At 39.8% G+C, this 19,102-nt stretch overlaps 1 protein-coding gene across 1 annotated transcript in view; it reads left to right on the top strand.

The window, feature by feature from the left end:
• grin2bb (glutamate receptor, ionotropic, N-methyl D-aspartate 2B, genome duplicate b) overlaps positions 1 to 19,102 on the top strand; it is a 132,498-nt gene that overhangs the window by 94,345 nt on the left and 19,051 nt on the right. Inside the window, 8 exon segments of the mRNA XM_025908072.1 lie at positions 3,274 to 3,388; positions 3,588 to 3,793; positions 6,849 to 7,020; positions 11,613 to 11,766; positions 13,633 to 13,758; positions 15,038 to 15,267; positions 16,196 to 16,356; positions 17,638 to 17,825. Of these exon segments, the coding sequence (XP_025763857.1) occupies positions 3,274 to 3,388; positions 3,588 to 3,793; positions 6,849 to 7,020; positions 11,613 to 11,766; positions 13,633 to 13,758; positions 15,038 to 15,267; positions 16,196 to 16,356; positions 17,638 to 17,825 (1,352 nt within the window).

The raw sequence follows: 19,102 nt of genomic DNA, 5'->3' as shown, positions 1-19,102 counted from the left end.
TCAGTGGTACTCTACCACATGTCTGCTCAGAATGCAAAGCATGCTTAGTTATGAGAACACATTTAGCCCAGACACCTGATAATTCACACCAAACCTTCTGAGTGCGGTTGTTTCGGTCCGCACCCGAGTGCAGATGCCATGTTCACATCTACGCACGTGAACCAGGTACAGATATTAAAACGCCTTTAGTTATCAAACATTTATAGTTATCAAAGGTTCACTGTTGACTATTAATGCAAAAGAAAAAAAACAGTTGTAAATATCAATCAAATAAACATTATGCTGTCTCTTTAGCGATTGCTTATGCTGGGAAACATGTATTTATGGAGGTTTTTTTGTTGCTTGTGGTTCCACAAACCATCCACATCCTCTCCTCCTCCTCTTTATCCCCCCTCAGAGCTCTTACACAGTCTTCCTTCTCTACTTCTCAGATTACAACCATCCATTATTGGTATGAACCTTTAACTCGCCCGTGCCGCCTGTGCACTCCTACAGGCTTATACACATCATATCATTACCAATAAGCAATGATGCCGGCGCTGTAGTTGTTTGGTTAACATTGTGCTTCACAAGTGCGCCATGCACCGTGTGAAATGTGCTTAAGTGTTCGAGAATGGGTTTTTGCAAAAATGGTGAAGGATATTTACAAGCGGTGTCTAACCAGGTGTAAATTTATGAAGGCTTTTCCAGGAAAATGTTGAATTCGTGAGTTGGTGGAGGACGCTGAACGGGATTCATTGTTTTAGTCAAACTGTATTAGGAGGCTAATCCCATGTTACACGTGCATTACAGCACTTGTAGTGCGCAAGCCAGCCAGAACGCAGCAAATAGGCATTTCATGGAGGCTTGAGTCATATTATTGACTTGCTCCAAGCATGTAGCCTACTTAGAACTCTGTGTGTGTGTGTGTGTGTGTGTGAGGTCGGATATAAATATAGTTGAAGAGATCACAGATAGAAGTACCGAATGTTCTAGTGGGAGGTACTTGCGATAAAATCTTGGGCAAGTTTCAGGCCCATTGCTCATCTGTTGTCTGCAATTTATTTATTTATTTATTTATTTTCTACTCACTTGTGAAAAGATTTATTGTCCTTCTTTTCACACTGTTGACTTGCTTGGAGATAATGGTGGGTAAAATGTGTTTCATACATCCTTTAAAGCACGCACACACTCGCACACACACACTGAGCTCCTTACTCCTTGCATTCAGACAAGATATTTATTTCTCCGGTGGATTGTTTCAGAGGCAGAGTGTCTCCATGGTGATGGCAGCCCACAGATCAGGATGAGGAAGAGTGCGGGAAGGAGGCGGCAGAGAGAAAGAGAGAGAGAGAGAGATGATTCCACCTTATCTGCCACTGCTGTGCACTTGTTGACACACATACTGTATATGCTGATACGTATCCACACAGGCACTTAACGCACTCTCTCCTCCTTTACCCACTCCTCCACCTTTCACTCTCGCTTTACCTGCTCCTACTCTGTGCTTCTTAACACTATAACTATGCTTCAAAGTGGGTCACCTTCGTTGTGGTCCTGGTCGAGTAAAGAGACTGCATAAAAATATCAAGATTACTATTGCTACCACGAATAATAATTATAATAACAATGAAAAGAATATTAATAATAATACAATTATTATGAACGTTTTTTTATGTAGCACCAGATCGCAACAATAATTGCCTCAAGGCTCTTTACATTGGAAGGTAAAAACTCTAGAATAATATGAGAAACCCCCAAGAATCAGACGACCCACTTTGAGCAAGCTCTTGGTGATGGTGGGAAGGAAAAACTCCCTTTTAGCAGGAAGAAACCTCTTGCATAACCAGGCTCGGTGGGGTGAGGGGAGGAAAACAAGACAAAAGACACGCTGGGGAAGAGAGCCAGAGATTAATAATAACTCATGAATAAATTCAATGAGATGTCTAAACACAAAGAGAGTGAAAATAAGAGTGAAGAAGAAAAACACTCAGTAGCCCAGGCCAGTTACAGCATAACTAAGGGAGGATTCAAGAACACCTGATCCAGCCCTAACAATTTGCTTTATAGAAAGGCTGAGGCTAATCGTAAAAGTAGAGAGGGTTTCTGTCTCCTGAATCCAAACTGGGAGCTGGTTCCACAGAAAAAGGGCCTGAAAGCACAAGGCTGTGTCTCCTGTTCTTCTTTTATATATCGTGTGAACCACACATAAGACCGCAGCGTGAGAGTGAAGTGCTTTATTTGAGTGATACAGTACTATGAGGTCTTTCAGATAAGACAGGGACTGATTATTCAAGATCTTTTATGTGAGAAAGATTTCAAATTCAATTCCAGATTTATTTATATACAGAAATAACAAAATGCCACGTCTCACCCTCAGACCTAAGAAAGTAAAATCTTATTTTAAACCTATGACATAGACATTAAAATAAATAAAACATAAAGAATTTAATAAAGAAGAAGGGCAGCTGTGTTCAAAAGTATAATAGGAAACCAGTGGGTGTCAGATATTCAACCTTCAATCTTTTATTTTTCTGAACGACATCCCAACAGATTTCAAAAACGACAAATGCAACGCTGCCAAGTAATTGGACTGAATATTTGACAGCACTGACTCACTGCCAATATGAGCCATCTATGTGGCTGAAATGTTTTGGTTGCAATATTTCAACATTTCAGACATTTAAAAAATATTTGATAAGAAGTGGTCCTTGATTTGAGTGCACCCTCACACCGTTTTTGGACTAAGGGTACAGCAGCATCCTGTGCGCTGTACTGATGCTGCTGTCATGTTGCGTCGTAGTCCTTAAAGCTGCACCGATCAATTTTTTTTTTTAAAGATGACTTTGCCTATATGTAAAGATGTTACTGTGATGACCTCACAGAGAAATGTCGCCCACTGTTTAGTGCTGTAGCTGCTCACACCATGCAGCAAAGTTTGTAACTAGATTCTGAACAATGTGGAGAATTTTAGCAGCTGAACACCAAATAATAATAAAAGAAGACTTGAAAAAGAAAAATGTTTGGTATTTGTTCATATATAATCTCCACAGCTTGTGTTATAATATGTCAGTTCAGGTTTCAGATGAATTCCAAGTAATCTTTTACATCCACAGCATGTTTGGTTCGTCTTGCTGTTAGTAATTCTGTTTTAGATCAACGTTAATGATGGCAAAGCAACATTTAAATATTCATTAAACATGTTTTAAGTAAGTCCAGAATGAAGTTTAAATTATCCACATTTTGCTTTGTTGCCAACAGACATGTGTTGATACTGGATTTTCCCATTTTCAGGTACCTTATGAATGTGACATTTGAAGGCCGAAACCTGTCATTTAGCGAAGAAGGCCACCAGATGTTTCCCAAACTGGTCATCATTCTTCTAGACAAGGACAGACAGTGGGACAGGGTAAACCTCCTTCTCTTCTCTTCTCTTCTCTTCTCTTCTCTTCTCTTCTCTTCTCTTCTCTTCTCTTCTCTTCATCCATCCTCTGCCATTTTCCTCCTCTGATGCTTCTGCGATGTGTCTGTCACTTTTCTGCCACTTGAAGTACTCGTTACAGTGGCGTGCACATTACACACAGCTGTCCTCCCACTCACTCATGCAGGTTGGCAAATGGGAGAGAGGCTCCTTGACGATGAGGTACCACGTTTGGCCTCGCTTTGAGCTGTACTCAGGCGCGGAGGAGCGTAAGGACCACCTGTCCATCGTGACTCTGGAGGAAGCGCCGTTTGTAATTGTGGAGGATGTGGACCCGCTCAGCGGCACCTGCATGAGGAACACTGTGCCTTGCCGAAAACAGCTCAAACTAAGGTGAGAATTTAAGTTGGAGTGTTAGAATTTAAAGTTTTCCTCTGTTAAACCTTCAGATTTGGTTCACTACTATTTTTTTTAATAATAACATCAACCTTGGACCAACTGTGTCTGTAGTTTAATAGAATATTTTGAAGTCTGTGCTAGTTTTTTTTTTTAAAAAAGAAGAAGTGCTACAATCAAACAGACTCCTTACAGCCTTGAATAATTCTGTTTTCATTGCATTTTCTCTTTTTTGTGTATCTTTGGCTTTCTTATTACAGCGCGCCGCCCCTGCAGCATGCTGTAATGGTTCTCCTGTCTTTGTCTTTACTAAATGTGCCACTTGTTTTACTTCTGCTAACCAGATTACTAACTTGCTTTCTGTTCCTGTTTTTCTGCCTCCCCCCTCCTCTTCACCATGACCCTCTTGCCATCCGGTTGTCCTTAGAGTGTGATAATTAATTGTTCTTCACTGGCCTCCTTTTCTATCAATGGCGTACCTGAAATCTCCTTAGGGTGTGCTACATCTTGGAGCTCATTGTTTTTATTGACAGATCTTTCACCGTGTTCTTTCTCCCGTTCCTCTTTTCTCGAGATTCTCTCTCAGCAACACATATAGCATTTCAGGAGCAGCCATCAATACTTCGAAGACAATATGCAGGATTTATTTCTACCCAAAAAATACTGCAAGTGCCAGATTCACGGAGCGCTGCAGAGTCACCTTTGTATGCACAAAAGCACAAATATACGGGCGCAGTATTGTTGCCAAAACCGAAATAAACATTAATAACCACTTTAGTCTATGTGCATTTATCTCAGTAATCATGAAGGCTGTTCACTTGATGTAGCTGAATTCATAAAACCACAATTTCAATAAATAGAAGTTGACACACCCTAGTGTGAATACAAAACACTCAAACAAATACATTTGTCCTTAGTCTGGCACTGGAAATATCCAACAAACAGTGCCAGAGCTTCCATTCACAGCTGTTGTGCACCTGTATCTGCTGTAAGCCAAAACAACCCATTGACTGATGATGCACAGGTTGGTTAAATGTTTGCCCCAAAGTGCGTTATTCTTAGTCCCTCATGACTGTGTAATTTGGATGACAACCTCTAAATGTGTTTACGTGCTCTCTTCTCTTGCTCTGAGAAAAGTGAGTATTAGTCGTGACATATTAAACTTTTCCCTGTGATTTGCAGTGTTAGATGGATGTATTAAACACAGCACAGGCTTCAAATTCAAGTGTAAAAAAATATAAAAGAAATGCACTAAACTAACATGCACTAACAGTTTAGGCTTCAGACTAGTCAATGTTTGTTTCTACTTTGTGCTGAAGTAAAGTCAGCTCATTATCACGTTGTCTTCATATGTTCATCTTAACAGCATGACCGCAAAGTCAAACTGTGGTCTTTTTAGTAAAATTGTTATTAATAGGGGCATATGTATATCACATTTTTATATATATGTCTGTGAATATATTATATTTTTGTGTCACCCATTAAGCTGTTGACAGTAGTTTGCTTTGGATTTTTGGCTGAAAGGCTTCAGATAGAAAGCTTGAATCGACTTGTTATCTTTTTCTGTTATGAATATTAAATTTTCAGTTTCAGTTCAATCAGTTAAAAGAAAAACAAAAACAACTACTGAATCTACATTTTTCGGCTTAGTCAGTCCGGTAGCCATGTGTTAGAATGAAAGAAAACCTTCTGTTATTTGCTCAGAAGAAGCAGCAGGATATAAAAAGATATTTGGACATAACATACGGTAACATAACATAAAGTTGCACTGTTGAGAGTTATTGCAAGAGGTATGAAAGATTTTCTTTATCTGTCTTTGTAACAGCAGAAAAATTTAACATAGATCTCGAGAGGAGTCCCAGAATAAAAAAGGTGTTAAATGAGAGTAGCACGCCCCCCTCGATGAGCATGTGAACGGTCATAAGGTCGCATCCAGTAATGATTTTTACTGTTGTTACATCTGCTTCTGAGGTTCTGCAGGAATCATTTGATCTAAAAAAGGTGATTAAACAGTGAATTTTTAATTTCATATAGTTGAATCTAAGCCTCAGTCAATCCTCGAAAAGCCCCTTTGGTTTCTAATTTCACCTAATGAGCGCCAGCCAATATTTTCCAGCCGGAAAATATACATTTTTCCTACATCCTGCGATTGCCAGAGGCTCTCTGACTGGTCTCTAGGCCTATGTGACTGGGGCCTTAGTTCACTAGGGTGAGTTATAATTTCAAGCAAGAGGTCATCAACTGCCGTCTCCCTCATGGTGGACTAGCTTTTCACGAGTTTCTTACTCTTTTCATATCGGGGTGGAGTGTTAAAGGAAGACACATTTATTGACTGTATACAAAATCCAAAAAACTAAACAAGGTCTACATAACACGACTACCAAAGAGCAGGATAAAGTACAGACTGCACTATGGAGAAAGAAGACAAACAATCTGATGAGACCAAAGAAAAAAAAAAGACTATTCATGCATCCTGAACTGATTGGGACCAACAAACAAAAGAGGAATGAGACACAGGTGAAAGCAATCAGGATAATCAGGAAGCAGGAAGTAAAATGTTTCTCTCTGTAAAAAGTCTTCTCAAGTGCAGTCTTAAAAAAAACGCCAGCCCTCCTTAATGAGCTTGTGTATGGGCACTATCTTTTTTACTGATTTTTGCTGTTGTTACAACTGCTTCTGATTCTTTCATTAATTGTTGTTGTAATTTTAATTTCCCAGAGTTAAATCAAAGCCTTGTTTCGAATCACAGTCAGAATACTTTATTAATCACTGAGGAAATTATTGTCCATCCAGCAGTGCAAAACAAAAAAAGCAAACAAACAACAATTTGCATTGTAAAAACAAATTTTAAAAAAGTATGTAAGTAAAAAAAGATCCACATTAAAAGTGTTTATATCTGAACCTGGTATTTCCAGGTGTGGTAATCAGTGCCAAACCTTGGTGGTGTCTTCTTTCTTTTGAATTTGCTGGTTTTATGTACTCAGACCAAACAAAACTTTGATCTCAGGTTTGCTCTCTGATCTTTATTTATTCCTCTTTGTCCGCCTAACAGCAATCAAACAGGTGATTCAGGGATTTACATCAAGCGCTGCTGCAAAGGTTTCTGTATCGACATCCTGAAGAAAATCGCCAAGACGGTCAAGTTTACTTATGACCTCTACCTGGTTACCAACGGCAAACACGGCAAAAAGGTTAATGGGACTTGGAACGGCATGGTTGGAGAGGTGAGAATATTTTTTTTCATTCTTCCAGATTCCATGTTAGTTTTTTAATCTTTTTAAAATAAATTACTGCCTTAGATACTGTTGCACTGCAGTAGGCAGATGTAGATATAAATGCAGTATATTGTTGTTCCGAAAACTGATCAATGTTGTTCTAAGTTCATCCCAACACTGAAAAAAAAAAAGAAAGCATCAGCTTGAAAATACCCACCGGGACAGTTTGGTCGATTTCATTCAGATCTGCTGGCAAATCAGCTCACTGTGGATTTCATAGCTGGCCGAATGCTGGAGCAAGGCACTGGAGACGTCGCCATACAACCATTATTGAACCATTAGAGAGACACAATTATAGTTTATACTCAAAATTTAAGTATTTTTAATTTCTTTCTCTGATTTCCATCATAACGATTGGACTTACAGTATAACTGCAGTGCTGTATATTTGTATAGCTCATCATTTGTAGCAGTGTGTTGCTGATGGTGGTGCCTACCATCTATTGTATTATTTGCATTCATTCATTCATTCAGTCAACACTGGTTGAGGTATGACAGACAAAGGTGCACCATAAATAGACAGATTCTGATGCAGACATTGCTTCCTTGCACAATAGCGGCCGATTGTTTGATTGTGTTATTGCGGTTAAGAAAGCAAATGGATGTTTTTGTCTGTTTTCTTCATCTTAGTTAGAGATTTGATTGACAACTGTTTTGATTATGAAATGGTTGTGATCTGAGCCACATGATGTCCATTCCACGTGCACAGACTGTTAATACTTGATGATTTTTTAAATGTATATCTCTGTGTAAGTTCGTGTTATTTCATGGCAAACTTGCATGCAGGTTGTTGTCTGTCAGTCTTCAGTCGCACAGGCTAACAACTCCCTCGAAACCTCAGGTCACTAGGGCAAAAAGTGGAAGTTGCTAACTAAGACCAGGTGAAGAGGTGTGCTGCACCAAAACCTCCTGCGGTCGCTAGCAAATTGCTTCTGTTGCTTCTAGTTTACATAGAAGATGGGAGGGTTTTCTGGAAACACTCAGCGAGTGCTCTTTCAGTGGTAGTGAAATCATAAAAACCTCTTTGCTTCCAGTTTGCCCTTGTGACTCTCCGCAAACATTTGCCAAATGAATGAATGAATAATGAATAAACATTTTTCTTTACAACCTGTGATTGCCAGAGTCACTGACTGGTATTTCGGCCGGTGTTACTGGATCCTTAATTAGCTCACTGAGATACGTTATTGCAACTAGAGCAAGACATCATGAGCTGAGGTTGCATTAGCAATGCTTTTCATGAGTTTATTACTTTTTCCTTTCATGGGTGGAGTGTATAAAAGAGGACTTGAAGGGGAGCAACATGGAAGCCATTCATGGACTGCTTATAAACCCCCCCCCCCCCCCCCCCCAAAAAAACTAAACAAATTCAACATAACAGGAATCTAAAAGAGTATGGAGATCACAGAAACACACAGCAATCAGAAGAAGAACATAGACTGCACTACGGGGAGAAAAGACCAAAAATGTCACGAGATGAAAGAAGCAGACAGGACTAGTTATACACACAAACAAGAAGCCAGGACTAGTTATACACCCTGGGCTGATTGGGAACAAGAAACAAAAGAGGAATGAGACACAAGTGAGAGCAATCAGGATCATCAGATAACAAAAGTAATATATATATATATATATATATATATATATATACATATATATATATATATATATATGTATATATATATATATATATATATATATATATACATATATATATATATATATATATATATATGAAGGAAAACTGACCTTCAAAGGAAAACAGGAAATAAAAGACAAAGAAACACACAAGCATAACTAAGCATGGAACAGGCACAAAAACAGGCACTTATAAAAATCAAAATCTGAACCAAAACACTGGATTGCAAAACTGAAACTCATCACTAGACTAAACATAAAGGTAGAATAAGGACTCAAAATCACATGAACTACAACTCACATCTGTACAGTGTCAGTAAAGCAGAAACCCAAAGATAGCTAAGAAACAGTAAGACCAGCACATTTTACATGTAAGTGTTTTGTTCAGTTCATTTTGTTGTAGATAGTGAATTAATTTTTGAAACAGCTCTTATACAGAAACATCTCTTTGCTAGAAGGCCCCAAAAAGGCATCCAGGTGACTGTAATGTTTTTCATTTTAAATATTTATTAGTCAGTTATTAGTCAGTGTTGTAATATTTAGTGAGAACTGATATCCAAAAAGAGTAACAGAATTAAGTGGAAGGAGAGCACTTAACATCTGTTAATTAACAGACATTTTTCTTGACAGATGTTTGACTTGTCACAGTAGGAAAACGACAGGTGTATTAATGATGGCTGCATTACACTGGCACATTACACTTACAGGGTATGAGATTATAGCAATTATGTGATAGGTTTAATGAAAGCTAAGCTGTGTGACATGGATTGAACCTTACCGTTGAGTGAGACATCAAATTTAATGCATTTAAACTGCATCATGATAAAACTGCTGCAATTTCTCCGCTATTTCTTTCCACACTGTGTCATTCCTGGTGTGGTCATGATAACAGCTGGAGGACACATCAGGAAATAACTGCCGGAGCTCGGCTACAGAAAACCTGTACCTCCATTTTACCTCCATCGGTTATGTCTGAGTTTGGTTTCATAATGCTGCCATTATTGTGATGTTATCTATATTGTTTATTGCTCCTTTTGTGGTTGGGTCATAGATTTATGTATAACAGCGTGTAAATATCAGATTGTCACAGTCAAAGTTTTCTCCCAGGCTGTCTTTGGTCTGGGAGTCTGCCTTTGGGACTGTGGACCCAATTTGAATGTATTTATTATGCTTTATGTTTATTTATTCAACATATTTTCATAATTTTCTCATTATCCCCAGATTTTTAATGATTCGTTTGAAAATATCATTAGAGTACACAGACTTTCAGATTTTAAGCATTTTAAAATCAATTAAGCAATCAAGTGCCTAAAGTATGAAATCAAATACAGATACTGCTACAGTCAGTAAGTGTTATGCTTTAGTTTAATTATTGGTTATTTTTATAATGAGTTTTATTTTGCTCTAACTATATATGACACAGACAGAAATTCCTGTCTGCACACACAAAAAAACAAGCAATGATTCAGTGACCAGACTTTCCAATATTTCCAGTTTTGTTATTTTACCTGTCTCTAAGTATGGAGGCCATTCTTTGAATGGTCTTTGATGTATAACCTATAAATAAGAGAGACATTACTTTGCCTGAAATCCTGGTCCAGCAAATCTCCCAGCGTTGAGTTTTTCCTCAATGCTGGGAGATTTGCTGGACCAACTGGGGCAGCAAATGCTGGTGATTTTTTCATCTTTAGCATGTGGCGCTAACACTGTACGGATTGTGATCAGTGGTTTCTTATAAACCTATACCAGAAGTTTGATCATCGTCTATTTGTAATGTTATTAAAACACAGTATGCAAAGAACTGCAACAGTTTGACATCTTCGAGTTAATCATAGATAATAAACTTTTTCCGTGTTAATTTAGAAGTTTTGAAATTTTTGAAAACGTTAAAAAGAGGAAAAAAACAAAACAAACCCTTTTGGCTTGGTTTTCGCACACTGCGTCATCTCTCTGTTGGTTTCTCACTGCCTCAGTCATGCCATGTGGCACTTGTTCCCTATAGCTTGGCCTTGGGTGGGGAGAAAACTCAAGAGGACGCTATCATGGTCCTAATCAGAGATGGGGAAAGAAAAATACATGGAGAGAAAGGCGGAGTGATTGGGAAAGAGATGCAGAGAGGGAGAAAGCAGCCTCAAGGAAAGGCCCATTTCTCTCCTGCACACATTAGACATCCACCACACTGCAGCCTTCACAAATGAACATGATGTCAGACCTAACTCATCATGACATCGAGCGAATTATTTCATTATTACGATGGGAACATTGATTAGTGAAGATGTCCAGTGTAGTGTAAACTAAGTAAATCTCCAGACCAGTTACCATAGATTGTGGTGTAAAATTGCTGCTGTTATACATTGGCATAAAGGCAGTGCTATGCAAATGTGCAATGCACCCATGCACAAATTCATTAGTACACATCCTTAAATGCTTAAGCAAGCAGCTAATGATTTAATTTGAATGGGGGAAATAGGACAACAGATGCAGAAAACAGAACAGAATGAGAGAGCAAGAAGAGAGCGGGCCACTATGAAGAAGTGTGACAAACAGAGGGAACAAGCAGCATGCAGGATTCCTGTTCACTCTGGCGTACATACATCCCTTTTTAACAGTCTTTTGTGCTCCTTTTTTTTCATGGCCCGAGGCTCCAAAAACTTTGGACTAAATATACCTGAACACACTTAGAGGGAGGCTGGGCTGGTGGGGAGTTCAGCTCTGACCCAGTGTGGAAATGATCTCCTTTTCCTCCTGATTTCATTCTTTAGGAAAAGCCTGTCGGTCTCTTAGCAAACATGGTGGATAGTTTAAAAATGATAGCACTGATTTACTGTCCCCTTTACAGACCTGGGAATATTCAGCACTGAGCTTCTATGTTCACCTCCTGTCCGTGTCTGCCTGTTTGTTCCTCAGGTAGTGGATAAGAACGCCCACATGGCGGTGGGTTCGCTCACCATCAACGAGGAGAGGTCGGAGGTCATCGACTTCTCTGTGCCGTTCATTGAGACGGGCATCAGTGTCATGGTCTCCCGTAGCAATGGGACCGTCTCCCCGTCGGCCTTTCTAGGTAAGTAAAAACACACCTGATGCTCCTGGCAGATGTACAGCACAATCAAGAACAATCAGATGCGCACACACGCTCGTATCACATAATAAATGCAGAATCACAGACACAGACGGCACTAGGTTTTCAACAAAATGAGTACATTGCTTGTTTGTGGTGAACAACCTGTTCTGGCAGCACTAAAACTAACATGTTTAACAACACAGAGACATAAAAAGCAACAGAGAGCAAGATATCAGTCAAAATCACTTGAAAAAGGTATGGCTGCAATGGTGAGTATTGAAAAAAGTTTGAAGATTCATTTTTATTGTTGGCATTCAATGCAGGTTTACAGAGAAGTGATAAATTTATGGCCTTGAAAACAGCAGCTGACAAAAAAAATCTCACTACAAGGTCCACGGAGAGGTTAATCTGAAAATTTAATGGAATAGCAGATGTTCGACATTTTTAGGAAATACTTTTTCTTAATAATTGAAGAAGGAGCTTAAAGTTCTGTCCTTTTTCCTTTGTGCCAGACAATCTCATTTCATGTTGCACACGGGGGCAGGAGTTTTTCACACATTTATGAGGACACTCTTTCTGTTGTTCTAAAGCTCATTGTGATGTTGTGAAAATGGAGTAGGCAGAAACTACAATTGTCTTGTTTTGTCAGCTAATTTTTCATGATTTGACAAATGCACTGTGTTTCCAGTGCATGTTTCCGTCAAAGTAAAAGGTCCTCTGTGCTTTATTAGTTTAGCTAGTTTAATATTTAAAGCAGTGGCAGTAAAAATATAATAAGCCTATTACAAAAACACATTTCTTTCTTCTTTCATTTCTTAAGTTGAATCTACAAAAAAACAGGTATGAAATATTTTTGCACCAACAAGATGATTCCCAAAGAGCTATTACTTAAAAACTTCAAAAAAATATTTGAGGAAACTGCACAAGTGGATGACAAAATCCATTATTAAGTAAAGGACACGCAAGAACTGGACTGAAAATCAGTGACAATAGGTCTGGTGGAGTGGCCCCGTCATGGTTTGGGGATGCATTTCGGCAAAGTGGTGTTGGGGATCTTGTCGAAATTCATTAGAATTATAAACATCCATCAAAGTTTGATCCACCGTGTAACACCATCTGGTAAGTGTCTGATGGGCAAATCAATTAAGTAATAATTACGTTTTCAGCATCACACTTAAAGAATTATTCCTAAAGAAAGAAATGACAAAAATGCTGCCCAAGAGAGCTGACGTACCAAACATCGACTCAAGCTTATTACAATTGTGCAAACTCTTGTTTTCCTTATATACTTACATGCTGTATTTCCATATATGTTTACACACATTTCAATAAAGAAAATGTACCATTTTCTCAGCAAAATATAATGAAATGAGGGGTTGTTAAGAGGGGGTGGTTTTATACAGTACTATAAATATGCTGATTTGTTATTGTTTAAAAAGTGATATAATGTAAAGAATGAAAGGAAAAGAGTTGGACCTCATGAAAGTGCTTAGAAAAATGAAATACTATAGAGCTGAAAATTGGACAAATTTAACTGACTGTGAAATGCTCAGGAAGTCTGTCTGGTGAACCTTTGGTGGGGATTGTTTTGTCAGCTACAACACTATGGTGTTTGTCACAGACCATAATATACGATACAAACTACAAAGCAATTGGATTCTTCAGAGGTGCTTGTTAGTGCTCACAGAAACTCAGACAAAATCCATAAATGTGACAAGCACAAAGCACATAGCGTCTGAATACAAATAAGCATGTTGATACCGGAGGGGTGGTGGTGGTGATATTATAATTTACTTATATTTGCTTTAATGAACTTCCTTTCTCTGTCTTCTCACAACCTCCCTCCCTGTTTCCCTTCTCTTTCAGAGCCCTTCAGTGCCGACGTCTGGGTGATGATGTTTGTGATGCTGCTGATCGTGTCAGCAGTGGCTGTGTTTGTGTTTGAGTACTTTAGCCCGGTGGGTTACAATCGCTGTCTGGCAGACGGACGAGGTGAGAGGACACACACGTCCATTAACACACAAACCCAGACCCACTCGATTCCTGCTGCTAAAAGGTAACAATGAGGTACATTTTTAGGCAATCTGATGTGCTCTAATGCAGTCTTAGCCGGCAGGCTTTGTTAACTTGAATGCAGCATTCAAACTGAGCCCTCCAGGCGCTAAATTACTTTGACAATCCCGTCTGAATGAGTTCAACTGGAGCTCTGGGACTTCCTACTTGATGTCTTGAGTGCTTATCTGCATCTATAGTCACTTAAGCTCTTTCACTAATGAAAAGGATCATTGGCAAGAACCAGATAGCTGATCTTAAGTATTCTTAGCATCGCTGTGCAAAAACAAAGACTCCTCTGTTCTTTCATTACAAAATCGTTTCTGTTCTCAAATATTACAGCAGCATTACACCGCCACGTCTACGGTTGTAAAACCGCTGAATACAGTTAAGAAGATCTGGTACCTTACACTGAAAATGTATGTCAGGTCTAATGAAGTCTGACAGTATCAAACAACACTACCCTGTTGAATCAAATGCAGTCTCAGCACTCCATTCATATCAACTTGCCTATCAAAATCAATGGCTCAGATTCATTCTGGGTTTCCTTTTTTTTCCTCTAGCTTTTATATGCTCGCTCTGTTTGACTCTGAGGATTGTATTAGGTTGCCACAATAGCAACCTCTCAAGATAAAATCAGAGAAGTGTTATATTGCTGCTCACAGCCTTTTTTTTTTTTCAAGGACCGAAGGGAATAAAATAGTTTGGAGTAATGTTTCCTACAGTGCTGTTTTCTGAATGTCTTATGGGTTGTGTCACTTAATCGCTGGGTTGTGTAAGGCTGTTGTCCTGTACTGCTGCTGCAGCTGTAGCATATGTAATTGCAGCCTGCTGTGCGCCCATCTCCCCCCCACCTCCCCTTCCCTGCCTCTCCTCATTTCTGTGGTAGGTAGTGTATCCTTCCTGCCACCTTGTCATACTCCCGTAGAGGTAGGTGGAGCAGAGTTAGTAGTGTGTAACAGTGGGTTGTCATTCCCATGTCTGGAAGAGCAGATGTTGACTGTATAGCACATCCTGCGATCACTGACAAACTAAAGGATGGGGATAAATCTATGCCGTGTTTCTCCCATCCATCAAATGAGTCCTTCAATGAGTAAACGCAGATAAAGCAAGGTAATACCTGTGATCTGTGAAACTGATCCCTTTTTCTTCTCCCATTTTTCTTTGCATCCTCCTCCTCCTCCTCCTCCCCCTCCTCTCCTGTCATTCTGTCTCCCAGAGCCCGGCGGCCCCTCCTTCACCATCGGTAAGGCCATCTGGCTGCTTTGGGGTCTGGTTTTCAACAACTCTGTCCCTGTGCAGAATCCCAAAGGCACCACCAGTAAGATCATGGTGTCAGTGTGGGCCTTCTTTGCTGTCATCTTCCTGGCATCCTACACTGCCAACCTGGCTGCCTTCATGATCCAGGAGGAGTACGTTGACCAGGTGTCAGGCCTGTCAGACAAAAAGGTGTGAATTTAAGGCAGTGTGATAGTTTGTGGGGTGAAAGAGCAGATGGGTGTGAACACATTTGAGAGTGAGCTACTTAATTTGGAGTGCAACTAGTGTCTGTTTTATTATTTTTTATTAATTTACTTTTTTAATTTAGAATGAATATTCAATTCAATTCAGTTTTATTGATATAGCGCCAAATCACAACAACAGCCACCTCAAGGTGCTTTATTTTGTAAGTTAAAGAGCCTGTATTACTGCAGACAGCAACCCGCTTTGAGCAAGCACTTGGCAACAGTGGGAAGGAAAAACTCACTTTTAACAGCAAGAAACCTTCGACAAAACCAGGCTCGGGGAGGAGCAGTCATCTGCTGTGACCGGTAGGGGTGAGGGGAGGAAGATGAGACAAAAAACCCCCAAAATATTATGGATGAGTGTTTCGATTCAGTGCTTTGAACTTATTTGATCTCTCTGCTAACTTGCTACTAGTTTTGATTGCAAAACGATTGCACAGGTTGCTCCCCATAAGGGGACAGCTGGGAGGGGCTCCAGCCCCCACAACCCTGTATGGATGGATGAGACTGATGTGCATTTTGAATGTGCCATTGAATCTAGAAAAATCAAAAAATTAATAATTTCATCAAGTAATTAAATAAGAAATAAAACTAATTAACTGCTGCTTTGATCTTTTCAGCATTTTTATGCTTCTAACATAAATTGCAGATCTTTATTCTGAACTTGATCTGATGTGTCATACATATTTGTCTAAACATGTTCAAGGATTCTTCACATCTCTAAACAGTTAGTTGACTTTAAGCTTGCTAAAGTCCTGCTTAACAGTGCATTAAAAGGCTATTTGATGCAGCTCACTGCTCTTTCCATGCTAACAAGCACCCCTCTGTCATTTTCTCTGTGTGTTTTCTTTTCCCGAAACCCCCCACCGCAGTTCCAGAAGCCTAACGAATTCTCGCCGCCGTTCCGGTTCGGCACGGTGCCCAATGGGAGCACAGAACGCAACATCCGCAACAACTACCGGGACATGCATGCCTACATGACGAGCTTCCACCAGAAGAATGTAGATGAAGCCCTGTACAGTCTGAAGACTGGGTGAGGAGCAGAGAGATAGCGGGCCTGATGTGGGACGTTAGGAGGGAGTTGAAAAGATTTCAGGAGGGAGAAGAGAGACTCTGTTATGGAGCCGTGAGGTCCTGTACTGATGCAATACACAGAAAAGATGATGAAGGAAAAAGGAGAGGGAGACAGAGGAAAAGAGAGCATTCTGGGTAATGTGGGTGGGCAGCGTATCTGCCTGCCACTGGCACCCAGAATAGCAGCGTAGCATGCGTTTGCTCTGAAAGCTAGGTAACGTCTTTACTTCCTCTTCACTCTTTCTCTCTCCCTGTCTTCAAACGCTTTCACCCACCACGGCTGAAGAATACAGAACAGGGATGAACCTGTGATGAAGGGCACAGAGGTCCTGGAGCTCTGAGGGGCCCTTGGTGGAGATTTGTCACCAATCTGAAGACCGTCATGTCATTTTATCTGTTAACTCAGGGTTAATATAGATAGAACACAATGCAGAGGTTTTACAGGAAACATGGCAGTTCACCACCCCAGACCCTGAAACACTTTGTTCTCATGGTCAGTTTAGTTACTGAGCTTGAAGATTCATTCTCAACACTGGAAACAAAAGTGATATATTTTACTTCTTCACACATTAAACAGCGAGGTTTATATTTTAACTCTATGACTGGTGTTTAGGTGTTATCTATCACATGATGACACCTAAACAATTTCCATGACAACAATCTAAAATAGATTCCTTTCCTGCATTACAGAATAGTTAATGGCCTAAATTATCTCCTACCTGGTTTAGTGTACTAATTTATATTTCATTTATATTTTAAATGAAGTGTCTCTGTGCTAGTACTGCCTTAAAAAGATCACACGATATTGCCTTGTAGCACTATATATGAGAGAACTTCGATTTCCTTGTAAATTTTCTCAGTGTTTTGCAATTTCTTATTAACTGTTACCTGAAAAAAGAAAATTAATACCAATTAAATCATAAGCAAGTATAACCTGGAGTTTGCAGTCAGTGCAGTGGATACCAGGTCAGGTCAACATGCAAAAATGTGCAGAGACAAACATATCATTCAAAAATGACTTGCCTGCCTTTTTTCTTTACTGCCTAATCACACCGTACTTTACAGGAAACCTCTCAGACCATGCAATGACACAGATGATTGTGATTCAGCGTCTTGAAATCTCCATTTGTCATAATGAATCAGCGAATGAGAGAGCGATTTGAACATTGTCACTATTTGTGGTGAAGGTGGCTTCACAGCTTTGACTTCCAGCTCATTTTTCTTCTGTCATCCTTCACAGCAAATTGGATGCCTTCATTTATGACGCTGCAGTGTTAAACTACATGGCTGGCAGAGATGAGGGGTGTAAGCTGGTCACCATCGGGAGCGGCAAAGTGTTTGCCTCCACCGGATACGGCATCGCCATCCAGAAAGACTCAGGGTGGAAACGGGCCGTGGATCTGGCTATTCTGATGCTATTTGGAGATGGTAAGGACTGAAATGATGCAATATAGGAAATTAATAAATATTCTAGTATCTCATATCTCATATAACAATTATACAAGTTATGCAAGTCATTACAGTCTTAAAAGATTAGATAATTGTCGTGTAAATTTAGTTTTTAGAGATAATGATGTGTTTTTAGTGTCATAACCTCAGTGACTATTGCCTACTGCAGAGAGGGCTTAGGCAAGTAATGTTGTGATAGTGATATTACAGGCAAATTAAACAGACCATTACTTTTAAGAAACTTCTGCTGCAGCCTTAATTTGTACAATAATCATTCAGGTTGAAAATAACAAAGTGAAGTCATGCTCTCATTGGGGTAGTAAAGCTGGAGTCATGGAAGGAGCAGTGACTCAGAAGGTGGCCGGTGCTCGCTACGGTGACAGCCCAAGAGCCTGCTGATGAAACCCAGCAGTCAGCGAGGCTGTCAAGCTGCAGGATGAGGCCTCCAGAGCCAGGTTGGCTCAGCGCAGGCCTTAATCAACAGCGCGGTACCAGCAGGCCTGAAAGGCTGCAGCTGCTGTGGCTGTAGAAATGAAAGCTTCAACAGGGGATGGTTTGGTTATTTGGTAGCTCGGGAGGTGTCTTTGCAAAAGCCCGCTTTGGCAAAGAAGTTAAATATTGACCTTAACTGAACATTGCTAGAAGTAACGCTTGACAAAGGTGGTCTTGAAATGCTGAACCCTGTGGATGTTGTTCGATTGTTGTGATCGTTTTGTGTCTCCACATTGATTTCAGGAACAGGGCCTACGGAGCGGCAGAGTGATTAGGTGGAAAAACCAAATTCCGATCGAACACCTTAAATATATTTGATTTGTTCGGGCTCGGTCTGGAGCACATCAGATCCTATACATATACGGTCCTATACATATATCAGTGACATGATTTGAATGTTTGTCTGCAGCAATAATGTATCGAAGGGGGTTTGATGCGTCATTTAAAATTCTACATTTTTATTTTGACTTAGAGTCAAAATAAAAATGTAGTAACTTTGCTTAGGTCAAAGTTTTATTTTTACCTTTGTAATATCGAACACCTGCAGATCATCCACTGTCTGAAATAAGCAGTTTTAGCACCTCTTCTCACTTTAAGCCTCCTTTACTATGATCGACTGCCCCTCGTAAACACAAGGTATGGACAGCAGGTGGGTGTGTTCGTCTCAGGTGGGTATGGTTACCAGGTAGGTATTGTCTGGTGGGTATAGCCATCTCAAACAGAAGGCTCAGAAAAATAGGAATAGGGATGTCTACTGTCATTCA

Source organism: Oreochromis niloticus, linkage group LG6 (assembly GCF_001858045.2).
Source record: "Oreochromis niloticus isolate F11D_XX linkage group LG6, O_niloticus_UMD_NMBU, whole genome shotgun sequence".
Classification (NCBI taxonomy): domain Eukaryota; kingdom Metazoa; phylum Chordata; class Actinopteri; order Cichliformes; family Cichlidae; genus Oreochromis; species Oreochromis niloticus.
This window is presented reverse-complemented; position numbering and strand designations above follow the sequence as displayed.